At 42.0% G+C, this 26368-nt stretch overlaps 1 protein-coding gene across 3 annotated transcripts in view; it reads left to right on the top strand.

Annotated features, from left to right (window-relative positions):
* The first annotated feature begins 251 nt into the window (after positions 1-251).
* The window catches only part of SLCO5A1 (solute carrier organic anion transporter family member 5A1), a 74000-nt gene continuing 47883 nt past the window's right edge, over positions 252-26368 (top strand). Inside the window, exons 1-2 of one of the 3 annotated variants that reach the window (XM_058831710.1) lie at positions 252-355; positions 1081-2415. In XM_058831710.1, coding sequence (XP_058687693.1) covers positions 1497-2415 — 919 coding nt within the window. In that variant the 5' untranslated portion in view covers positions 252-355; positions 1081-1496. Of the gene's footprint in view, positions 356-420; positions 549-879; positions 991-1080; positions 2416-26368 lie in introns of those variants that run through there. The other 2 variants (XM_058831708.1, XM_058831709.1) reach the window with 2 other exon arrangements.

Genomic DNA, 26368 nt, shown 5'->3' with positions numbered 1-26368 from the left:
CGCTCCGTGGACTTTCTCAGCCACGAGCGCCGAGCTGCAGTCCTCAGCAGCCCCCCGGGTGAGCAAGGGCACAAACCGGGCACACCCCAAGGCGTGCCCCGCCGCCGGGCTCACCGTCCCGCGGGGGCTCCGGCCTCTCTGGCGAGCGGGTGTAGCCAGGTAACCGCGGGCCGGCGAGGGCAGCTCGGAGGGCAAGCGAGCGCCCGGCGGCATCGCCCGGCCCGGCGGCTGCGGCGGGCGCGCCTGCGCTCCGGCGCCCGGGGAGGCGGAGGCGGCCGAGGGGGACCCGGCGTTGGGTGACAGGCGGGGCGGGGGCGCAGGGCCCGGGCCGGCCGCCCCCGGCGCCGCACGCTCGGTGAGTAGTTGGCGGCGGCCGGGAGGAAAACCCGGTGCGCCCTGCCGGCTCCGCCGCCCACCCTCTGGGGGTGGGGGAGATCCGCCGCCGGGCGCGGTTGCCCGGGTGCCGTTGCCTCCCCTGCCCACCCCTCCGCGGGGCCGCAGCGATCAGGAGGCGGCGGGGAGACAAAAGCGGACAAAGGAGGCAAAAGGCGTGTTCCGGTGCCGCGGTAGGGATGTCTGGGCACCGCTCTGCACCCGGCGGTCCCGGGGGGCACCCGAGCGAGCTGGGGCGGCGAGGTCGGCCCCGGGATGCCGGGTCGCGGGGTGCCTGCCGCCGCCGCCGCTGCCCGGCTCCTGCTTTGTTCCCCTTCCCTCCGCCTGCCGCTGCTCCCCGGGCCGCCGAGTTGTAGCGGAGTATTTATTTCAGCGCATTTATTTTTAGGCTGGAAAATAAAAGGCTTGGCACGGCGACCTTTGGCTGTCGCATCCGGCGCCAAATAAAAGGGTCGCGCTCTGGCCGAGGCCGCCCCAGCTCTTATGTAAATCCATGTGCCGTCCCCAAGGACGCGCGGTCCCCGGGGCGCTGCCGTGATCCAGCCCACGCGAGGACGGGGACGGAGTCGCTCCCCGGAGCTCAGCGCAGATCGCGGGGTCGGGCGGGCAGAGGCCGGGGCGGCGGGGAGGGACGGGGCGGCTGGGGCCGGCGCCGCTGACCTCCCGTGCTTGCTCTCCGCCCCGCAGATCGGCAGCAACCCCTCGGAGCTCCGTCACCGGCGTCGGCGGCGAGGAGAGAGGAGGATGCGGGCGGCGGAGCGGGCGGCGCTGCCCCGCGGCGGGCGGGCTGTCCGCGGGGCCCCGGCGGGCGGCTGCTGAGCGCGGCGCCGCGGGCATGCGGCGGCGAGGAGCGGGAGCCGCCGGCAGCGCGGGCGCCCCGGCGGGCGGGCGGCCCCTCGAGCGAGACTGAGGGTGGATGGAGCCACAAAGGAGTTTGGCTGACACGTGCGGCGGGGCGGCCGGCGGCCGCGGCTAGGGCCATCCCCCTCCCCTCCCTCCTCCCCTCCTCGCTATGCTGCGTTCTCGCCGGGCCCCTCAGCGCGCTCGACGCACGGCAGCGATGGAGCCGGCCGGGCTCCTCTGAGGCCGCCGCCGGACCCAGCATGGCCTCGGCGGGGACCCAGGAGCAGCGGCTCCCCGGGGCGGAGCGGCCGGCGGCGGCGGGGGGCCGGGCGGAGGCGCCGCGGTGCCGCAGTCTGCCCGCGCTCGGCTCCCCCCTGGCGGCCGGGGGGGGCCGCGGCGGCCCGCCGAGCCCCGCCGCGGGACCGGCTCCCGAGGCCGAGCGGGGCGAGGGCGCCGTCGCCGAGGCTGCCCGGCCCCCCGCCAGCGGCAGCGGGAGCTTGCCCTGGAAGACGGAGGGCGGCCAGCCGGCGGCGCCCGGCCGAGGGGTGTCCCTCGGCCCCCCGCTGCTGCTGCCGCCGCCGCCGCCGGCGCTGCTGCTGGCGGGCCCCCCGGGCAGAGCGTGCCTGCGGGCAGTGCTGGCGGATTCCCGCTTCTTCCTGGTGTGCATGTGCTTCCTGACCTTCATTCAGTCCCTCATGGTCTCCGGCTACCTGAGCAGCGTCATCACCACCATCGAGCGGAGATACAGCCTCAAGAGCTCGGAGTCGGGGCTGCTGGTCAGCTGCTTCGACATCGGGAGCCTGGTGGTGGTGGTCTTCATCAGCTACTTCGGGGGTCGCGGGCGGAGGCCGCTCTGGCTGGCAGTAGGGGGGCTTTTCATCGCCCTGGGCGCTGCGCTCTTCTCCTTACCTCACTTCATCTCTCCGCCGTACCAGATCCAGGAACTGAACTCCTCCGTCAGTAACGAGGGCTTGTGCGTGGCTGGCAATGGCACTGCCAAAGAGCAGTGGGACTCGTCGGCCTGCTTCAAGGACACCGGCGGAAATGACCACTCTCTCTATGTAGCTTTATTCATTTGTGCCCAAATCCTCATTGGCATGGGCTCGACACCCATCTATACCTTGGGACCAACCTACTTAGATGACAATGTCAAGAAAGAAAACGCCTCGCTTTACCTAGGTAAGGCAACTTAAGTACCTGGGTACTTAGAATGCTGAACCCCAGGTCTCTCTGAGGGGCCAGTTACAGGTACTTCTGCCTTAGTCCTGCTGAGCAACATCTGTGCTAAATTTTCCTTTTCAAATGACCTTTTGAAGTACAGTTGCCATGCTTTCCTGTTCTAAAGTGTTTCGTGGCATGGTGAACAGTGGTAACTGGTGTAACTAACACAGTGTGCCTGAAAGCAGTTGCACTCGCACCATCTTGCACGGGTAATGGAACAACAGAGAAAGTCGTCTTCTCCAATGCTATTCAGCATTTTTGGCAGTAGCTGGTCACTTTTGCAGAAAGCAGTGTTAAAATTTGCTGTGCTCTTTCAAGTTTCTTTTTGCTAAGACAGAAGCTTTATATTTCTAAATTCTGGTTGCTCTGCTTTTAGCCTAAAGTGTCTGTAAAGTTAATGTTCAGTAAGCACTTCGAGAGATTTTTGGCATGCTTCGTTTTCCAGCATTCATTTGCCTTGAACTAGCAATGAATTTTGACTGGCACTGATACATCATCTGGCATCTCAGAGTTAAAAACCCATCAATAAACCAGCATGTAAAACCTTCAGGGCTGAGTTTGGTTAGGGCAGCTCAAGGAGCACAATGAAATGAGAGTCCAATCTGGCATACGTTTTTCAGCAGGTACTGACAAGTCTTCTTGATAGTTGTGTGATGGTGGGAAGAAAGAATGTCTCAGATAAATGGGTACTAAACTTTATTGGAGTTTGATCGTGATAGTTTGTGTAATGTGTAAGAAGATTAACTGCTCCCTGACTTTGCATTAGCACTTTACGTGCTTCTGTAAGAAATTAGCCTCATATATTCCTTCAAATTCTTTTCAAATAAGGAGAGGCACTTAGGGGGCTGAGAGAGCTGTGAAAGAGTTTTGGATGCTCAGCATTACCATTTGGAGTTCAATTTTCTTTGGTTTTGCCACGGAGATAGTAATTACATGTAAAACACACATTTATGGAAGGTATATACTTATGGAGTGTGTGTGTAACTACTTTACTGAACAAAAGTCGTGGTCCAGATCAGTGTTTTTATTCTTTTTGACCTGTTCTTTGGCAATTTGACTGTTCCCTGAACCGTTTTAAAGCCATGCACAGTCTGTGCAGTGTCTTGAAAAAGCCTGGGGCACTGTAGGTTTTTGGAAGGAGGGAAAGATATTCACTGCATTGCTAATCTGCATGATGAAGTATTTGACAAAGTGTTTTTTGTCTCCCTGCTCCCATCTGAGAAAGGTTAAGTGGTTTGGAAATTAAAATTAACCTAGCATCGACTTTATTGGCAGTATGGAAAAACAAAGCATCTCGTTACTCAGGTTACTAAATTGTAGTTTGGAACTTTTGCAAGTAGGTAATCTCACACAGTCCTCAAAACCGAAAAAAGGAAAGGAAATAGAAATGCTGTAGGTGAGGAATGAAGGGTAGAAGAGGTGAACGGTGAGAGAGGTGGAAATCTTTATTCAACAGAGGGGAAGGCAAGGTCAATTGGGGGAAATCCTCACTGTGCAGGAGAAACGATGCCTACCACTGATGCGCTTCTAGCACAGGAAATAGTAATGAAGTGACTCAGGTAACTTTAATTGCAGCAAAGTTAACAAAGGTAAAAGGCACCAGCAGCTGGGTAGACTCCATGTGACCCTGTGCCTGCCAGGCACTGAAGGCAGCTTTGATCTATACTGGGAGTACCTTTGTAGAGTCGAAGTTCATTTTTGGTGATTCAGAACAAAGATGAGTACACCCAGCTACAGTGTACATGAAAAATTTATGCCTGTGATTTGATTGTGACCACAGGGAGAATTAAAATGAACACAAAGTGTGTTCAAACATTGAATAAAATGTACTATCACCTCCATTCAGTATTGAAGCTACTCAGGGCTAGAAGCAATGTTGTCTGCTTTTGGAAATCTTGCTGTTATCTTTTTTAAATAGTGTGGAATTCTGAGGAAACTTTTAACTTGCTTTTTGCCTCACTTTATATATAGACTAGTGACTTTCTGAGGGGCAGGAGTAAAATCTGAGGTTTTGGGGGAGAAAGAAAAAGAGCACTGTTTGGCATGTTCATGTGAGCAAACATGTTTTTGTTGGATCTTCTCAATGTTTTGGAATGTTGCATGTCCTTGAGGAGAGGGATTTGTGGGCAGCAGACAGCTCAGCCAGGTGCAGGGTTGGAATAGAAGTGGCCTGGGCATGGCTCTGCAGGCCTGCCACCTCACATCCTGTGTTATGCAATAGCCGGTTCTCCAGGTGATGTGATTCTGTTATTGGGGAAAACTATGCAAGTGGTGTCAAAATGTAAAACGTATGTCTTTGTGTAGGCATGAGCTGACAAAAAGTCTTGGAGTGGGCCGTGGCACTTGAGGTTTTGAAAAGAGAAGAAAACCCAGGGAAACAGATCCCAGTCACACAGATACATGTGTTTTAGTGAGGACAGCTAATTCATTAAAAAAGTATTGTCCAACACAGAATGGAAGTCACTGTCATACTTGTTCATAATCATGCTGGTATTGCATTCTATGTTTTTCTTCCCAAGTAAGAGAAATACATAGGTGTGCACCTCATAAAAGATTCACTGAGCTTCAGAACTGATGAGCTTTTTGACCCTGCAAGTGTGCCCACTAATAGTAGGTCAGTAAAGCCCCCCTTGAGTATCACTAATCCTGATTCTGCAAAAACTCACCTTATGTGGCTGTGGAAGCTATCTTATTTATTTTCCAAGTTAATCCAGCTCAGGGCTCGAGTGGCGATAGCATATCCTCTTAAGTGTAGGCATGCAAGCTCAATGTGGACAGCTGTTTTAACATTCCTGGCTGGAAGTCCTCCTCTCAAAAAACATATTTGGTGCTTATACATAGTCTCTTGGCTGCCTGCTCTTAAGTCCATCTGTCAGAATGGCACAGTGCCAATTCACAAGGTGCTATGTCATTTTTAGTAGGACAAAGGTGCCAAGCAAGGATGTGTATTTGGGCTGCCTGCATAGAAGTGTGGGAGCTCTTTTGTGGGATGTTCTTTGGCAGTTTCTTCCTTGTGAAGCAGTGTCACCTCCGGGTCCTCCCACCCCTTAAGCTTGACAATACTTTGATGCCCTGATGCTAACTTTAAGAAATATGTGACATCAGGCTTGAAAACAAGTCGTGGTTGTAACAGGTGCCTAGGAAATGTAAGAACTGGTTCCCTTAATCACAGATAATCCAAAAGGGAAGTTGCACACTGTGTAAAAACCAGGCAGTCACTAAGTGGTCTTTGTCTTCTCCAAAGTCTCTCCCTTCTGTGCTCAGCTGTACTGTGACATACATGTCTGTTGTCAGCTGCCTGATGTGTGCAGGCTCTTCTTTTAAGTATTTATCCAATTAAATTGATTGCAATTCAATTTGAAGTTGAGTTGGTCTTCCTGAGTCTTGTTTTGTACTCTTGATGGTGTTTGTGCTACTTGTCAAATTCTAGCACTTAAAACACTGTGATTTTTCTAAACACTGTGGGGTTTTTTTGTAGGGATCCAACAGTTTGTCTTGAATGTGAATTTGCCTTGTGATTATATCAGGATTTTTAAAAACAGTTCTTTAAGTGTGGCACTTAGAAGTGGTATTAGTGGTGTTGTAATGCCTGGATAACTTCTAAATTTTTTTTTTTGGAAGTGGATATTGTTATAAAAAATGAATTTACCCTAAAAATTCACGTGTACTGAGGCAGTATTAGGTTTTACAGAAATATTGCATTAATGAAAATATTCTAGCATTCAGGAAAGACTTTTACCAGTACCCCCCAAAATGACTAGTGAACAAATTGGTCATTGTGCTAAGGATGTTTTATTTCAGTTTCTAGAATTCTATAGGCTGGTGAGGATATGATATGAGAAAAGTGTCTCAGTTTAATTTCATGGAGACTGTCCTTAGGTTTTGGAACAAACTGTAATTACAAAATGCAAAGGTAAAAGTTTAACAGATAATGGCTGAAAGCCAGGGAAGTAATTTCATAACCTGGGAAAAAAAAAAAACATTTAGACAAGTTTCAAAAATATTTTGGACTCCTGCTTTGTTTTCATGAGGATTGTTTGTAGGTTGCTGTTTCTTGCATTAGGTAAACCATTTAATTGTGATGATATTCTGTCTGGAAAACACCTCCTTACCAGTGTTTTGCAGGTGGATGTTCTGGGTACCCCTCATGTCTTTGTTACAGACTTCCCCAAAGTCTTTATATATGTACGTATGATGATTGTATTTATTGTATTTCTAGTTAAATCTACCCCTATATCCACATCCCACTTGAAAGGAGAGGGCAGGAGGGGTAGCTTCACATCAGAAACCCACCACCTTTGCTTGCTGGGTCCCAGGACATAGCTGAGCTGCAAACAAGCTAGATCTCTGAAACGTTCCATTGCTTGGATGTTGGGACAGGAAGCACTGGATTTTTTTGCCACTTTGATCCATTTTGGTCTGGCTGCTTCTGGGTTTTTGGATGTCCCTGGGAGACAGGAACTGGAGCCTGCTAGGGGCATCAGCTCCTTCATTTGGATCCTACAAGGTCATTGAGGTTTTTTGAGACAGTGTCAACTTTCTAGCTGAGCAGAAGGGACCATCTAGAAGCAAGGAAGCAGCTGTCCACCATTTAATTTTATTCTCACCATTCAGCTTATGACCACTTTTGGTTTACTTTTGGAATATGCTTCCTGCTTCCTGATATCCAAAAAGTTTAGTTCCTTACAGGGTTTTCTCAACATTAATCCTTGCAGTTGGTAAACCCTACAGAAATAGTACATTTATTTTTAGAGCATGCCTGTGAGGAGGCAGATTTTTTGAATCAAAAATCGAGGCAAAAGGGTGTATTCACCAGTATTTTTTACTGCTTGCTTTATTTTCCTTGTAAAGGGGGAGTGTGCCGAGCTTATTTCTCAAATACAAGATTTTAGTTTATCTGAGAAAGGACTGTGTCTTGTTTTATGTGAAGGCAAGCACTACGACTTGATCCATCAGCAGTCTGTTTTTGTACAGACTTGGGGTGCATCAGGCACAGCTGGGAAAGGGAGGGGATTGGCCCCCTCTGCTCTGCAGTGCAGTGGTCTCACCTTGAGCACTGTGCAGGGTTGGGTACCACAGTATAAAAAAGACGTGACACTATTAGAGAGCGTCCAAAGGAGGGCGATGAAAATGGTGAAGATCCTTGAGGGGAAGCCATATGAGAAGTGGCTGAGGTCACTGTGTCTGTGTAAGCCTGGAGAAAAGGAGGCTGAGGGGAGACATCATTGCAGTCTACAACTTTCTTGTGAGGGGAGGAGAAGGGGCAGGTACTGATCTCTCCTCTGTGGTGACCAGTGACAGGACCTGAGGGTATGGCCTGATATTGTGTCAGGGGACATTTAGGTTGGATATTTAAACAAAAAGGGTTTTAACCCAGAGGATGGTTGGGTGCTGAAACAGGCTCCCCAGGGAAGTGGTCACAGCCCCAGCCTGACAGACTTCAAGAAGTGTTTGGACAGTGCTCTCGGGCACATGGTGTGACTCTTGGGGATGGTCCTGTGCAGGGCTACAAGTTGGACTTGATGACATTTGTGGGTCCCTTTCAACTCAGCTTATCCTGTGCTTCCATGAAATGTGTGTGTGAAGCACACACTCATTTTGTTTGCACACTCAGCTGGGCAGCACTAGCAGAAGGCTGAGCTCACTGTGCTCTCAGCTGGGAGTAGGGAGCATTTTGGGATGCAGGTGAAGTGACTGCAGCTCTGTTTGTGCATATGGATTATACTGCTTTCTCCCACAGACGATTTAACACTCAGAAGGTGCAGTATTGTGCTTCTCTGGCACTCTGTAACATCCCTTTTTTTTTGTTAAAATGCTGATCAGGCAGCTGGCACAGTTCCTGCAGTTCCTAATAATTACTTACAGTAGCACTGTGCAGTATTATTGTCCTTTCCTATAACTGAGGAAATAGATAGATTTTACTTTTCTTCTTCACTTTAGTTTCCTACTCCATAGGTGGACTGATACTTCTTTTTCATACTGTAATCCTAGATATCATTTTCTTAAGCATTTAGTGAAGCTGTTTTCTTTTGTCCATTTAAGCACTGTGTACATACAATGAGTTCAGTGAAGAGTGGGGGGCGGCCTTTGCGCTGAAGTTTTCTGCCTGCAGGATTTAATGTCGTGAGTGATCTATCTTCACTTGCTGTGCCAGTGTTGTGTCCCCTAGGGATGCTTTCTCCATCTCTCTGGTTGTGTCCTTGCCATGAGCTATGGCATTGTTCACAAGCAGCTGTATTGACAAAGCATCATTTCCAGTAAGTGGCAAAATGCACTTTGTCCTTCTTAGGGGCAAGGAGAGGCTTAGGCACATGCTTCCCTGATTGTCTCTTTCTCTTTGTATTAAAGGACAAAAACTGGGTTGGATCCAGGGTTCTGAAACTCACTGAATTCCCAAGCCCAGTTGTTTCCCTTGCTTAACATTTGTCAGAATGGTTAGCATTTTGTTTCTGAGGTTGACAGTGCCCTTTTCACCCGCTTGAGCTTGGGAATAGAGTTTTCTTGGAGAGCGAGCGGCTCCCTTCTCTGTCAAGCTCTGCTGCAGGGTTGGTTTGTGCAGACAAGTGTCTCCACCTGCCGTGGTCCCGGAGCAGCTTGGAAACCTAGACATGAAAGGCCTTTAAGTAACAGCTTGTTTGTAGCTTTTGCCAGGAACTGAAGGCTTGGGATCTAGTGTCTGATTACTTGGGGGCTGGAAACTTTAGCTGTCTGCTGGATACCCCGACTGTTTTCTAAAGGGTCACTGTAACGACTCCTGTTGCAGGTGGATTAGAGATGCTTTGTGTTCCATCCATTTTCCCTTAACTTTCATTCAGTGGCTGCCTCACCAGGGAGGACTTAATTGCTGTGAAAGTGCTTATGCAGTCAAAAGAGAGGAGACTGGATTTCTCTGTACTGTCATTCAAAGACACATGAGTTTCTGTCTTGGTTGTGCACAAACTACAGATAATTTTATAAGAGTGTCAGCCTTCTACTTCATCCTGAAGGCCAGCACCTAAAAATTCAGATTTTTAAAGTAGATGAATGGAATTTATCTATGGTTTTTAAAAGAACAGAAAACGAACTCAATCATATTAAACTTACATGCTCCCGTTTTAATCCTACAAAGTCTTTTTTACCCTAGTAGCGCAGTTAAAACCCTTGTTTCTTTGTGAAAAACGAATTAAGTTTTCCTTTTTGTTTGTTTTTACGTGCCTTTTCTAATTATTTTGAAAACAATTGAGAAGCCACCATGCAAAAATGGCACATACTTCAGCTAGTTTCCTCTGGCAGTTTTTGCCACTCTTGACCGAAAGGTCAAAGTAAGCACCAGCTCTGACTTGGCTGCTGATGGATGGGGCAGTGCCACATGGACTTTGAGGTCAGGGCAAGCTGGTTGCCTGTCTGCCTGTGAATCGTCACCAGAGCTGTCAGATTTTCAGCTCCCAAGTCCAAGGGTGTCACTGCAACCCCCACAGCAGCTACAGGGATGCTGGGACTTACTAGGGCTGTCATCAGAAAGTTTTGAAATGGCACAATTGGAAGAAGGAGCAAACTGCTGGCTTTCTGATTCCTGGTGTCCATGCTTTTATTCAAGCACCTTGGTTCTTTCACCTCAACTCAGTTGGACAGTGTGGACACATGGGCTGGAGCTAGCAAACTTATGGCAGCAGACAGCTCTGCAGTGTGCATGCAGGCTGATTTCACCTGAGTCAGCCAAATCTGTACTCCAACTCCTTCCAAGTGCCCAGAAAAAAATAGGACATTTCCTGTGATGGGAACAAATATATCAGTGCTCAGCAGCATGGAGATGTATGGGCTCTGTCCTGCTCTGCTGCTGAACAGTTTGGGCATCTGTTGTGCTGTCACAAGGCCAGAAATTTAGACACTGCTAGCATTAACGAGAGAGCTAACGAACCTGGGGCTTTCAACTGCTCTTCTGCCACAAGGAATTTGTTCTTACCTGAGAAATCAGGAAGTGCAGACACAGAAATTTGAGTGTTATTTTATGCTGCCATTAGACCTGATAATCTAATCAGAAAATATTAACTCTCATGTAGGTAAACAGCTTATTTGGCAGAAAAGACAGATTACACCAGTGAAAAACATCATGCTCTGGTATGAATTACATTTTATGGTGAGTTTGAAGGAGATGCAGTCAGAAAAAAAAAAGTGTGTATTTTTCCTTGTAATTTGAACAAGCAGGTAGATGAATTGTGTCATGTGAAGTGCTTGCAAAGCAGTGCTGCGTGCCCACTAATTGTAAGCTCCTGTGCTGTTCATCTTTGATTCTCTTCCTCATTTTCAATATAGGTTTCTTTTCAGCAGCTTGCTTCCTTCTCATTAGCTTGCCAGGATATTTTTTTTAGTGCTTCCACTTCTTTCCTTGTTTATATTGATGTTAAAACTTTACTTACATTGCACCATGCACAGTAGGACCTCAATCTGGTGCTTGCCCTCTGCACCTTTTATCTTTGATGTTTACTGGATTACAATGAAATCTTCAAGAGTGTCTCAGCGGTGATCTTTTTAAAATCCAGCTGCTCTGAAGCTGGTCTAAAATCAGCTACCAGCTTTTCAGTTTTTGAATTTAGAAATCTTCTGTAGATTAGCAACACCTTTCCATATTTACCTGTTTTCAGTTGACTTCTTTGAAGTGACAAAAATTAAACCCTGGAAGGATTCCCCTGTGATTATACCCTTTTCTTTCTGTATTAATTAAGCTATCCTCTAGAGTCAGAGCATTTCAGATAATGCATATGTTAGCTGAGTGTATCTTCTGATACCTTGTGATTTGCTATTTTATACTGAAGTTGTAGTTTACTTCACTGTTTGTTCTGGATTTCTTCATAGCTGTTTACTTCAGGTGCCATGTAGGCACTGAATGGTGCTGTTATGCTCCTGAAGTCAAGTGCTTTCAAAGATACCTTGGTTCCTGCTTGTCCTTTTTTCATTCTCTGATTCAGTTAGGTGGGAACTTACAGCTGAAAAAGCCCCAGGAAAAGTGAAGGAGAAGAGAAGGAGGCTAAGTGTCAGCACATGGGACTGTCAGTGCCTCTTTTGTGTGTTCCAAGGCATTGAGGGACAAAGCCAGAATGGACTCTGGTCAGGAGGCGTCTGCCAGGTACAGTGCCTGGAGCCCATGGAAGGGCTGAAGATGCTGCTGTAAGTGTCTGTGGAGTACAGGAAAGTACCTAAAAGGCTGGGGAGTTTTGGCAATGCACAGAATAGAGAAGCTTTGTACCTGCCATGCTTTCCTTCCTCACAGGAGGGAAATTTCCACTTTTGCCCTAAGTGCCTCTCCATGCCATTCCTTGGTGCCATTTCAGTAGCTGGAGTTCAAAAAGTACTAGCAAAATAGTTTTTAATTTTGCGATTTTTTAATCTAATTTTTTAATCTATGTTTCTGCTTGTTAATTCATCCCAGTGAGGGGAAAAAGAGATTTAATGATGAGTGTAACCTTCTAGAGTGCAGATAGTTTCAGCAATAATCCTCCAGTTTAAAAAAAGTAAAAAAAATTGTTGCATAATAATAGTCTGTAATTGTTGTAAATATGATGGGCAGTATGTATCAACTTGATTTAATACAGCTGTCTAGTGACAGAAATAGTGAAGGTATCCCTAGGGAATTTTTATAGTCACAGGAGAAAAATAGCACATGAGCTTTTTGAGTCTGCAGTGTAGTAGTGCTGATGCACATCAATGTAGGCATTTATCTAGTAAGGTTACATAATTGGCCTAAAATAAGAATTTAAAAAACTTTTTCTTCTGCTAATAGCATAACCTAGGGAAAGAAAGGGATTTTGGGGTTATCTCAAACAAATAACATAGTTTGTTACCACATCTGCATTGTGTTGCTGGAGGAATATTAGTCCTGTTAAACAGTGGGAGTAAAAAGACTCTGAACTCAGCACTGCATCGTTGTAATAAAATACTGTACTGTAAATAAGTTTTCAAAAGCATAGCTGAGGACTGAATTGATGCTTGAAGGAAGAGCTGTTCCCTCATTTATAGTTCCTAAGTAGCTATTGCACTATTTTGATACATATTCTCTATAGTCATTGACCTCAGTGACTGAACAGTTTAATGAGATTGTGATTAAAATGTCGAGGATAGAGCTGGCTGGAGTGAATTTCTTTGACTGCAGAAGCAAAGTAGGCAATAGAATCCATGTGTTTATTCCTATGGCTTGTCCAGAACCTCTGTGAGGGGGAGATGAGTGCTTCTCAAGAGTGCCCTCTGCATTTAGGAGTACCTCTCACTGAACCTATGGAGAAGTATAAAAAAAAGACCTTTCCTCATTAGCTTTTGCTTCTTGTCTTACTTGATGTTTGTTAGCAATTGATTTTTGCTTAGATGGGGTCAGTATTGCTCTTACTGAGTTTATGGTTAATTGCACTAGCTTTGGACATTCAGAAGCAAGTAGGACACAGACAACAAGTAAGGATGCATGTGGCCTTGAAAAGCAGAATAAAAAGAGTGGTTAAGGCTACTGCCTCTGTGCATTTGTGGTAATTAAAAGAAGATCAGCCTTCTATGATAAATGAGGTAAAATGATGCACTAATATGTGCCAGGCCAGCTAATGGGAAAGAACTTCAAAAGAGCTTTTAAGCCCAGTGAGTCAGAAGCCTTGGGTACATACATGCCTTCTCATTCAATTAACCAGAGAAAAATGGAGGAATGTATGAACTAACATAATTTTAAGAGTTCCTACACTGTCATTAGAGCAGCTATTACTCTTTTCTGTAACTAATAATAAAGTTTAAGTATTTGAATAGGGTGAAAGAGAGCTGTGTATCATCACATAGTTCTATAATTAACTTCCTTTCATGCTTATTTCCTTCTTCATACTCCCCTGCATCCCCACACTCCAGATTTAAATCCTGCAGAAATAGGAGCTTAGCATGGGTCTGATGCAGTGCCACGCTTTCAAGAAAACTCCATGTTTTTATTCTCACATTTATATTGTGTGTTTATAATTACCTTGAGTGTTACGGAGACTGAGGAAGGGATCTATCACGTGTTGCAGTTTCAGGATATATGAGAAATAACATCTCATGGTTTGTCCAAGTTGGCATATTGAAATCTTTTACTAACTGCTGAGCCAAGGTTGACCATATTCCTCTAAGAAGAGTAGATGTAACTGGTAGAGACAGTGAGAGGACTGATGAGTGGTTGTGCTAGAAGAGTTTGATAGCCATAAGGTTTATAATAGCAGGTAAGCATCCTACACTATTAGCCAGCAGCTTTTAGTTTGGATTGTGCCTGACAGGAAAAAATGTGCAGTATATTAGGAATGTACTACATTTCCCTTGTCTAGTTCAATATGATGCTCAAATCAATTATTTTGTGGTCTGAGCATTAGGATTTCTCCAAAATTAAACTGTGGGGCTAAGCAACTCTTCTAGTGCTGGATTTGTCTGTTTTTGTGGCCTTTTTGGAGATATTAGAAGAATTCTTAGCATAGCATAAGAAAAGAAGAGTTAATGTAATCCTTGTGACTGTGTCAGGGAGTCACTGGATGCTCTTAGGACTGCTGTCTGCTGCTTTTCTGTTGCATCTGGATAGAGAGTTTGAGGAGCAACATGTTTTTTTTTTATGTGCAGGGGGGCAAAAAAATTATACAATTCTGCCCTTAATTTAGTCTGTGTTGCACTCCTATTAAAAAGAGTTCTCCTATTAAAAATACTTCTTTGCTTTTTTCCACTAATTTTCTTGAGTAACAAAATGGTGTGGAGCTCAGGAAACTGACAGCTGGCAGTTTTCTGATGTGGGAGATTTGACTTGAAGAATATGTGTGGGTGTGATACAACCCCTTGGTGATGTGCTGTATACTCTTGTTATACATCGTGCCAAAATAGACAGTAATCCTCTTATGTGGGATTGTCAAGTAAGTAATAATAGAGCACAAGTCAGTGCCATCAGTTCCAAGATTTTTTTTTGGATAAACATAATTGTTATTCATATCTCTTAGGTTCTTTACTTACTTCTTCATCTTTATATTAAATAAGTTCTTCTTCCAAGTCCTGCAAATGTTATGTTTTACAATAGTGATGTCAGCTGCTATCAAGACCTTTTTTTTTCATCTTTCTAATTGATGTTCTTGCTTTTAAAAAGGCCACAGAGATTGTGAGTTTTGTAATTCAGCTCATTTCCTAATGTGAAAACTACAGATGAAGAAAAATTTGAAGATCATTTTGTCTGCGTAAAACATTTCAATTGTTTTACAAGGAACCTTGAAAAGATCTGAAACAATCAGAGTTACTGTCTGAAGGCTGTTCATCCCATTTAGAAAACATGAAGTTGGCTGCTCTGCAGCAGGGCAGACAAGATAAGTTGTGCTGGAGGAGAGAAGCAATTAGCTCGACAGCAAGCACAGTCAGAGCAGAAAGGGAGGTCTGGAGGCGTTTAATTAATACTAATGCTTTTGTGCTTAGGAGGACCAGAGTTGTGGTGGGTTACTGCTGCCTTGCTCTTGTGGTTCTCAAACCTGGCATCTAATCAACATTAGATTTAGTAAAGCTTTCCAGGAAAGTTAATAAATTAAAACTAACTGTGGCACATTCCCCCGAAGGTAATGAGGTACACCTGATACTGAGTGGGAGCAAGGTCTGATCTGTAAAGCTTTTTCATTTTTAAACAGGTAACAAGGCCTCTTGGGATTTTTGTACTGCATTTGTTTAAGTAATCTGAAATAATGGAAAGGCATGTCGTTTATTAAACATTTTTCAAGCCACCAATTAGGGAGAAATAAACCTTTTTTTTTTTTTTCCATTATGAAAACAGTTTTGGGCAGGTATCATTTTTATTAATCTGAGTTTGATGGCAAAACCACTTTTCATGGAAAAATGTTTAGCCATCAGTATGTACTTACTTGCATAGCTTGACATTTTGAGATGAATTTTGCTATTCTCAAATTTTTATTCATTTCAACTTTCATTCATTCTTGAATACAAAGAAGTTGTATTTAAGAAGTTCAAAGTTCTCTGAATTGCCTGAAAATACAAGTAAAATCCCATTTGGTTGAAGGTTGCCTCTCTATGTAACTCTTGCTTCTGTTTTCTTCTAGTACATCATTCAAGACATACCTAGGCTCCAGCATGCTGGAGAGGATTACTTTTTCCATTTGCTCCTCATGAGAGTACCAGCTCTGTGGCTTCAGGCTTACGTGTTTTTATATTTATAAATGTTTCGCTGATGGGTTTCAGCAGTGTGTGTCAATAAAAGGATGATCTTTATGATGATTTACTCTCTGTGCAGGAGCACCAATATAATCCAGTTTGAGTTGTAATCTGCAAACTAGTTTTGGTTAGATATTGTCTGTGTTTAAATATCCCTGTGTCATCATCTTCTGTTAATGGTTATCTGTATAAACAGCTTTATTATTCCATTTTGGGAGCAAACTTCCATATCACATTGCAGTTAATACAGTGTTTTATCACACTAATTGCCTGTAACTGCAGTTTTTGTGTGATTTAAGTATTCTTACTGCACATTACCGTATCACCCAAGACATGCATAACAAGATAATTAATCTATACCGTCTCCAAGGAATAAGTGAAAAGTACTGGATGAGGGTCACGGCTTTTGATAATTATTTATGTTACAGGAAGAAAGCTGAACAGAAATGCTTGGGATTTTCCCATTTTGATGGATTTTTAAGTGCATAGCTTTTTGTCTCCTTAGTCTTCTGTGACTCTCCAGCTGAACGTTGTTACTGTTGAGGTAATTGCTTACATGGCACATAGAATCATGGAATCATTTCGATTGGAAAAGAAAGACCTTTAAGATCATTGAGTCCAACCTTAGCTGAGTGTTGCAGTGCTAACTTGAATTGGATCTGGAGGCTGTTTTCCCTGAGTGCTGTCCCTTGGCTTTTGTCAGCAGCAGATGTGTTTCTGTGTGATGTGCTGCCTGGAATTGGGTCTTTGACCCCTCTGCTCCTTTTGCCCTGTGCTGTGGGTGCCGGCTGCTGCCCTTCAGCGCTGGCTTCAAGGGTTTTGTGACTGTCATTGTGACTCCAGCTGCTCTGACATGGCTGGCAGGGCCAGGTTCATGCCAGGTCTGCAGCTTGTCTGTGTCTGCCAGATTTCATGGGATGGAGGGGGACAGCCAGGGCAGCCAGGGAGCAGGTAGCTCTCGGAACCTCCCGGGGCAGCAGCCTGCACACCTCGGGGTGGAATCCCACACAGCATCTGAGCCACAGAAGAGACAGCTGCCACAAACATCTGGATTTTTAACAACTGCCTGAAACTTTCATTCCTTCAGTCAGAGACTTTCTTGAAATGAGAGGTGTTTAGCCAAATAACTAATGTATTTTTAGTATTTTGGAGGAGAAGCTTTTTCTTGAATATATTGGGAACGATGACTTCCTCATTGCACATTTTTCAGTGGAGTATTTTCTCTAGAGGTTTTTTTCCTCTCCATTATTGCGACTGTTTGAAACTCCCACAGTGTAGCTAACAGTTATATTATCCATTGATAAGCTTCTTACACACTTGTAAATACGAATTTTCAGGGTTATGCTGTAATGAATTGTAATACATTATTCATAAATGTTGTGCTTGTGTAGAACAGAGGCTAAATATAAAAGCCATTTGATCTTACACAGTATTAAGTATTGAAAATGAATGATAAAGTGATAAATGAAGAAGATATAGTAGGGATTGGTCACCCCTGATAATAGACATGCTCCCTTTCTTTCCTTTGCAGTAGGAGTTTCTCTCCCTGCATTTTGAACAGACAAGCAGACATCTTCCTAGGATCCCGCCAAACTCACCTTGTTCTCCATTACTTCAGACGTTTCATTTTCTTTTCATAAAACCAGGAGAAATTATATTCATGCTAAAGTGTTTGTAATCTGCTTTTAGATACTGCAGTGATAAATCTGATCTAAAAAAAAAGCGTAGAATAACCTATGAGATTAAGTGCTGGTCTTTCACTGAGTAGCACATAGGGAGATGGATGTTACAAACCAATAAAGTATTTCTTGTGATTCCAAATACATTATTTTTACAATGAAAGGTCAAAGAATTTTAATTGACAAATGAATAGAAAAGGAAGACAGAGTAATGCATTCTATTTTTTAGAAATGGCAGTAAAAGGAAGTAGGTGATCGTGCAGAAGTGTTAGCTGAAAAAGCTGTGTGAAGCGAAAAGGCAGGATACCACCACACACCAGTGCTGAAGGGAGCTGGTGTTGAACCTCACCAGTGGGGAAGGGCTTGTTTTCAAGCCTGGCTTTTCTTTCTCCTCATAAATAAGGCTGATGAGTCTCTGCAGAGATCAATACCTCCACTGTTGCAGGGCTACCTGTGCATGTGCTTTTAGCTTGGTTTCATTTTATTTATTATAAATGTAGGAGGGAGAATAGCTCCTTTCTTTAAGATTAAGGCTTGATTGTTTGGCCTTCCTTACCTTTTCCCTGGCGAGAGATACCTGAAGTTGTAGTATTTGAGTGATGACATCCTTGGCCTGTGGAGGTCCTCTGGGAAGCTGTGCAGTGGTAATTCATACCAGTGAAGGGCTTTGGAAAAAAACTTAAACCAGTCAATAGTTATAGCTAAGGTATTTTAGAAATGTTGCAAGTATTTGTTTCCTAGAAGAAAATGTCTACAGAAATGAAAGCCGCCTATTTTTTATTTTCTTTTGAGTGGAGTCAAGTAGCAACAGTAAACATAGCACATGAAACATATGACTCAGGTGAGCTTAGTGAAAATCTAGGTGCTAAATAGTTCCACTAATCAGTGCTCCTGTTGTCCAGGAGTCTTCAGGATATTCCTGAAACTGGGCAATAAGGAGGAAAAGTCTTTTTTCTAATTTTGTTTCTTCCTGTGGCGATCTGAAGACATTTCACTGATTTCTGTGGGGTTTTTTCCTGTATCACATAATGGTGTACTCTAAGCTTTTTACTTTTCTTTTAAAACTATGCAAATAATTTTTTTAATGCATCTTCTGAGTCAGTTCTATAATTGAAGCATTACATATATTTTGTGATTTTATGGAAACAAACAAAATTACTGTGTCAAATAAAATAATTTCTCTATGGACATTTGTAAAGGTACAACAGAAATGAATGGACGTATTCACAAAAAATGTCTAGGAAAGTCAGTGTCTATCAGCTGTGTGCTAAATATCCTGAAGAGAAAAGTCTGAATTGTTCCTCCATTGGAAAAGTAGATGCATGCTGTTAGAGGTACCTGCACAGTTTTACAGGTATGAAACTGAGAAGTAACATTTTAGTTTGGTTATTCAGCTACGTGTTAGCTACGAATAAGTGTCTGATTGTGCTGCCACATCTCTGCTGGTGTTGTTGCTGCACTGTGTTGATCTTTCAGTTGCTAATCTTTTCCCAACAGTTTTAGTGTTTGAAAAGCATAATGCTGTGTTACTATCATTTGTCTGTTCTGAAAGAAACATTTGCCTGAGTAGTTTATTTTATGAGTTAGCAGATGGTGATTTAAATGTGCTTGAACCAGCAAGAGCCTTGATTCTCTAAGCATGTATCTGGCTTAGAACATCTCCAGAAAGCACTTAGAAAGTTAGGAGCAAAGTAGCTATGGTGTTTGGAAGCACAAATGGAGTAGCCATGATAGGTTTGAAGAGTTTACAGTTTTGGGGGTTAGAATTGGCCTCTAGGCAAGGACATGTTACTTTAGTGTAGGCATGCAGCAGGTGAGCTGCTTCGTGAAAAAGGAAACTACCGTGAGAGATCTCAAAGCTGAATTTACTGTGCCATGTTTTCAGTGTTTTGAGTCCTGTGTTCTGTGTATAAGTGTTACATTGATGCACTTCATAAAAGCAGCTGAAGAACTTCACCTGCATAAGAGGTTACAGTAGATGAAGGTCTGTGTTTCTCAAAAGTTCTGCAGAGAACCTTTTTAAACTTGTTTTGTTCTTTCTGAGCCATTTGTGGTCTGAACGTAGTGTCAACAGTGATGGCAGAAGTAGACTTATAATCTTGGGATGTTTTTTAAAATTTATTAGACATGCAATTTGGATTAGGGATAGGCATGTGTCAGATACAATTATCTGTGTAATGATATAAACATATGGATCTAAGCATGTTCTTTTACCATATATAAATAATTTATACAACAGTTTTAGTTCAAGGGAATGTGATGGAGAGATATTTGCTCTTGAGGCAATTTTTTACTGTAGATTGTGTTTTTATGTGCAGAATTTGTTAGAAGCAAGTATGATTTAAACAGTGATTGAAAATTTAAGAGCCTTCTTGCTTTTAACTTTCACATATGTCTCTTGTATAATGACAACCAGTCATTTTACAGGAGAAACGATGGCTTGCACTGCATCTTCAAATCTGGGTGCTCTGTTGAAACTCAGTCTGCACCATCATAAATTATTCTCATGATAATATAGTTTCTTAAAATGATCACTACAATGGATAACAATTGCAGTTAGGTATAACATGCAGTATAGAAATGTAGTACATGCTTTATATTTGCTCTTTGGAGGAGTACTAGGTGTTTCAGTTTTTAGTGATGGACATGATGAGCTGTGGGCTTCCACTTGTTATGTTGGCAAATTCATCAGTATGAATCTGAACATGTAGTTAAGGATCCAAGTGTGTGAAGACATGTCTCTTCTGTCACATGTTGTAGAAAACTCTCACAGAGTGGAAAGATGCCAGATCAATTTTCATTAGACTTGGAAAAGCTCTGACAGCAGCAGAGACCACTGGTAACACTTGCAATCATGGTTATTCCAAGCAACTCCAGTATTGTTCCTTGAAGACCTTCCTGTCAATCTCTCTCTCTCTCTGTCAGAATGATTTAATAACTGAGGTTAAAATTTCCCAAGGAGACTAAGGAAGTCAAGGGACCTGACTTTCAGTGAATTTCAGTGGGATTTAGGGCTCAAATTGAATTTTCTTTGCAAACATTAGATTAGAGTTACAACAAATTGCTTTTTTGTGGTAAATTGATTGAAAGCTGTGATAGTTTGCAGATTGTGTACATAAGTGTAATCTTCCAATTGAATCTTCCTAGTGTAAATAACTGAAAACATGTTTCCTATGAGAAGAGATGTAAATGGACAAAGATACTAGAAAGAAAAGGTCACTGAGTTGCTTGAGTGAGCAAAATCTACATCAGGAATACATTTGATTTTCATTGGTACTTTATACGTTATTTTCTGAGCCTGTCTGAGCAGTGTCTATGTGTTTGGTACCAGCTCCAGGTCAGATTTTCTGGGTGTCCTTGCTCTTTGGTTCTCTCAGAGTCACTGTGGCAGAGAGAGATGCCCAAGGGTGGCTCAGGACAGCCTTGATGTTCCTTGGCTGCTGCAGCCAGTACCGAGGTCACCACCCATGCTGAGACTGTCTCTGCTAAATCCTCAGCTGCCACATCTATCAAATGACAAAGTGCACAGGGCCAGCTTTGGCCCTTCCTTTAGCAGGTTAAGGCCTTTGGAGATGTCTTGAGGCAGCATAACCAGGAAGGAAAGGTGAAGAGGCTTCTTGTCTTTTGGCATACTTCTTTGCAAAGGATGCAAAATCTACTGTGTTAGAGACGAAAAGAGAGTTGGTGGGATAATTTCATGCTTTAGTGGGCCAGAAAGGACTGTTACGTTCATTTACTCTGACATCTGTGTTCAATCAGATTTCATTACAGTGTTATCCCTTATCCAAAGCTCTATTTATATAAAACCATATAGCTTAAAACAAAGCACTCAGAGAGAATCTGCCATGTCCCTAGGAATATAATAGAGTTAACTATTTTGTTAAAAAAGTTACTGCCATGAAAGTGTCTCAAGTTGGCAGAAAGTCATTTCTACATAGCCTCGAGCCACCACACTTTTTGTGTCTGTGAAAGCATCTTTTACTATTGAAGAATAAAAATATGCTTAATAATCTGTTAATCTAAGTAGTTGAGAAACAAAGCTGTCATGTCTAATTCTACTCACAGAGGAAAGAAAAAGCCAGAATGAACAATCTTTTCTTTTAAAAAATTGCAGTCTAAATGAAAGAATATTGGTGATTTTCTCTAAAACATGTCAGCTGAATAATTAAACTACCTAATTAGTGAAAGTAACTTTAGCTGATTAGAAATTTTTCTTATTTTGTAAGTCAGCCATATATGGTATTTTGAAATAATCTTGGAAAGATCCCTTTAATATAAATAGTTTTCTCTTGGTAATGCCAACACTGCAAGCTACTAATACTTCTGTATTTTATTAACAAATTAACATATCTTATTGGAACTGGGAATGAGCTGCAAATGGAGCTGTAAATCACAGTGACAATTTCTATCTTAAAAAAGAAAGACAAATGTAGCTATAATATTACCATTTGTAGTAGCAGAACCTTTTGTTAGAGTGATTTTTTTATAGCTACAATTGGTGTTTAAACTGTGCCATTTAGTAACACTGATAAAAATGTTGTGATGATCATGCTCTGACAAATTATTAATATAGTTAAAACGTGATTTTAGGGATATAGTCATTTAGGATTTTTTTTTGTAGAGAAAATTATTTGGTTCTGATCATGCTGAAATATTGAATTATTCAGATCTTTATGTAGGACTACAGAATAGCATTTTAAAAGTTTTTTTTTTTTTTTTGCTTGACACATAGACAAAATCAAACCAAAGCAAACCATGTAAAACACATTACTTAAAATGCCAAACTAAAACATTTTCACAATTTTTATTTTATTATTGGCGTTGCATGTCGATATCTACTTTTCCTCATCAGGCATGTTTGGTTTTTTTTTACAGGATCCTGACTAAAATGGTCTAAGGAGATAGATTTATAGAATCATATTTATTTATAGAATCAGTTTGTTACTAACAAATGGTGTCTGTGGTGATTTTCTGTACAAAACAAAAATATAAATTAATTTCCTGTCTGGTTTCTTACAAAACTGTATTCACCTCTTTCTTCTGTGACTCACTGTGAGCTCAATTTCATTTTCTCTGATTTTCTTGAATACCTCTAACAATTCATTATCAGATTTAGGAGGATCTTTGCAGGGATCTGCAGCAGCAGCTCAGTGCTTCTGTATCCTGTTTCATGAGGCTGTGTTAGCAGTGTCAGGGTCGTTTGAGAACAATTTGTTGTTCCATGGTGGGGCACCCATTAGCTCCTTGCTGAAGGAAGGATTTATTGGGGCACTGCTTGATGACATTTTTCCGTAGCTGCGATGAAGGGATTGAGTTTGGTGCTACAGCAAGAAACTCTTTTGTCCTCAGGCAGAACGTGGAGTTGAATGAGTGAATGAGCTCTCATGTCGATCTTATGATCTGTCTGTGGAAAACAGAGGAGAGATCCTTACTCTGAGCCCAAAGCTCAAGTTTTCTTTCCAGAATCAAACATTTCACCTAATTCCAGCTTCATGAAAGTGCCCAAACAATGTTGCTCCTTTGAAAGACCATATTTTTAACCTTTGGAGGTTTTCATAAAATAGTGGTGTTGTCCTTTAGCTAAAATAAATGGTCTCCTCTGTTTATAATTGTTACACATGGATGGAAATGTTTAACAGACTCTTTGACCTGTAATAATATTTTCAATATTGTTTCAAATATGACTATGCAGCTCTGCATTTCACTTTGCCAAATGTTGTTTAATATATATTTTTTATTGAAGCTATTGCAGCTTTCAGCCTTTCTGAATGTGGAAAAATAATTTTTTTAGCAGTACAATAGATATTAAAACTCACAGGGTCAGCTGCAAATTACTGGAATAATGGGCTTTTGCTTACAGGCAGATTTTCAGTTAGATATGAGTAATGAAGTGTAATTACTGTTGTTTTGGTTGAAAGATAAAAATGTAAGTGCAATTTACAAAGAAAATAAGAAATGCTGTGTGGCTTGCCCTTCTTTGCAGTCTATTAGTAGTAGAGAGGTAGTGAAGGGAAAAATGATCACCAACATTTTCAATAATTAACCTATGCCTCCTGGGCAGAAACCAATTTTTGAAAGGAAATTAATTCTGAGGGAAGATGATTGAAGTAATTTCCCCCTTAACTACTTTATTCTGTTGTCTTGCTGGTGGGACAAAGCAAAAATGAAAATATGTATATGTATGTATGTGTGTGTGTGCGCGCACGCTTACTATCAGTACCTAACCTTCCCTTTCAGTAGATATTTGGTATGCTTCCACTCCTTCCCCACATTTTCTTTCCTAGGCACAAAGGACCTGGCCTTCAATAATGATGAAGTATAAAAGAATGCATGTCAAACCTGCCTCTGAAAAACAGATATTTGTGTGCCATTATTTGTGCACAGTAAAAGCCCACATCCATAGACACTGGGTATTTAGTGTATATATATTTTGCTAAGGAATTGGTACTTATTCCTGGTTCTTCTGATGGTTCATGATGGCATACTCTTAACATCTGGTTCAGTGCCTGATAAATTTCACTGAGCTCTTCTCCTGCTTTTCTTCTGGGAGTTGATGCATTCTCCCGGCTCAGAGGTATGAGAGGACCTGAGTAATATATTCCTGATGGCTTGTGCTCTTAGGCTACCTCAACATGATGTAAAACATTAAAAATAAATCATAATACAAAACCTCTGAAATGCTCTTCCGGGCTGGTTTCTGTGGGTCTTGTAACTACGGACCTTTCCAGCTGTGATATTAAATTTCATATCTGTTTTTTTGTTTGCATTTTCTTATTTGGGATCTACCCATTGGTAGATCTCAGCTTTCACAGTTGGTACTTTTTAGTTACAATAGCCTGAAGAAAAGGGGGTGACACACAAGTGAACAGCCCTGCCCATTCTACTGTAGTTAGAAGTTATACTAAAGATGTGAAAATCAGTTCTAGAGGCTGAGATCAACAGAGTCTATAAGCACGTGCCTGGGGATAAGCCCTAGTGAAAATTAAATGTGTATATGTAGTCTCAACTGCCAAACCATTAAAAAACAAAGCCAAGCAATTAAAAGGCAGAGATGAGATATTCCCATTTAACATGACCTTGTGGAAAGAATGCCAATGAATCAAGAGGCTGCTTTAGTATCTTAAAGACAGTCAACAGCTTCAATGTCCTTTTAGCAGGAACACCACTGAGTATTAGTGCTGAAGTGCCAAATCCTGCCTGCTTCAAGAGAGAAGTCACACTGGCTTCAAGAATACTCTTAATGTGAATGTTAAATTCACTACTTTGGATTTAGCTCCCAGTGTTTGAATTAATGGGAAATAATACAGTGAAATTATCTAACCAGTTATTAGTTAAAGGTTTTAAAAATAATTTTGAGTAGTAGCTTGCTTATGATTTAGTTAATAATAGTTATATTCAGTAGATAATTTTCTGTATGGAAATGGAAACTACTTCTATGACATGTCACTGTTTTGTTCTTTGGAGTAATCAGAACTTTTGGAACGTCATCATAACCAGAAGATTCTTGTGTTAGAATTGCTTTAAGAACTTACAAAACTGATAAAACCTGATTTGCTTAATTATCTGATCTAAGAATTTCTTTGTGCATGGTGTCTAAATTCAATTAACCACACTGATAGGAAATTGCACTTAGAAATTGCAGCCATTTTCACTAATCTCTTTCAACAGATGTGTCTTTTTAATATTCACTTGCTAACTGCAAGTAATTATTGGTAATATTATCAGCAAATGTTTATTTATAGGTGAATATAAAGAGAGAAAAGACAGATTTTGATGAAAACCACCAAGTAATACTTGTATGTTCCAAGCAAAACAGTTGTCTCTAAAGAATGGGACAGTCTCCAGTTGCCTCTGGGATTTCGACTTCCACAGTTCAGAGGTTTTAGGAATAAAGCAGTAAAGACTCTCATTTTAAGCACTGGAGTTGTTTTCCTTGGGGCAATAATTTCTTTAGCCAAGTATCTGTAAAGCTGAAATACCATGGTACAAGTATAAGCTTTTCTTCTTTGGTATTTTCAGTGTTATCTGATTTTGGATTGGATGCACACACCTGGTAGTGTAACTAAAAGACAAGCATTGAGTCTGTGAAATTTGGGTGTAAGTTGAATTGCGTTGTAGGCACTGTGGCTCTACAGCATAGCAGTGACTTGGAGCAGCATTGCAGTGACAGTGTATACAAGAAGTACACTTGGGGACAGACAGGCTATTTTAGCTTGTTTTCTTTGAGCTTACTTTCCTGGGTTTTTATGGATATAGTAGAACTGGATCCAGTGAAAATGATTATAATGTTTCAGAACATGTCCATGAATGGCGAGTACAAAGCATGAAGCAGCTTGGCTGTTTAAATCAGGGAATGATACCTGTTTTATTACAAATGATATCTTAGTTATAAAGCTGTAATAGAAAGGTGAAAATCTAACACTTTTCATCTGATGTTGGCAAGTCACTTAAATAGAATTGAAATATATTTTATTTAATTTAATGTACAGCATTTTTTAATGGAGTGGTAAGCTGGACCATTCATTTTCTTTTCCATGGGAAGCATGTAAAATTATGTTTTAGTTATGTTTCTCTATAAATTTGTCTTCTGGATCTGTGGAATCTGCTTGTTAAAATAGTGACAAATATATTGTATACAAAGATCAAGAGAGGCTACTGAAGTACTTTTGTTGCTCTGTTTATTGTTTTGATTGGAACACTGGATCTGAGAGACTGTTAAAGTCATGGTAACGCTAATACATTTTGAAAGGAAGTGATTTAAAGATGTGAACTGGACATTATTATCTGAACTGCAGTAATGCTCAAAGCATTGTTTTTTCCTGAGCAAATAACCACATTAAAGACAAAATCCTAAAGCATGTATAGATATGTTTGATTGTGCATTCATGATGAAAAGAAGGAAGTGAACTGGTTTCCTGACTTAAAAGCTTTTGCAAAGTCTGCCTGGTTTCTCACAACTCAGTTCTGTGTCCTCAGGCTCAAAAGAGTGGTTAAACCTTACGGTTTTTGGGGTAGCTTCTGTGTGTGTGAAACTAGACAGAATTAGGTAAACACCTTTGTGAATTGGAGCA

This window comes from Poecile atricapillus, chromosome 2, assembly GCF_030490865.1.
Source record: "Poecile atricapillus isolate bPoeAtr1 chromosome 2, bPoeAtr1.hap1, whole genome shotgun sequence".
NCBI lineage: Eukaryota > Metazoa > Chordata > Aves > Passeriformes > Paridae > Poecile > Poecile atricapillus.
The sequence above is the reverse complement of the archived record's forward strand: the minus strand, read 5'-3'. Positions and strand labels throughout refer to the sequence as shown.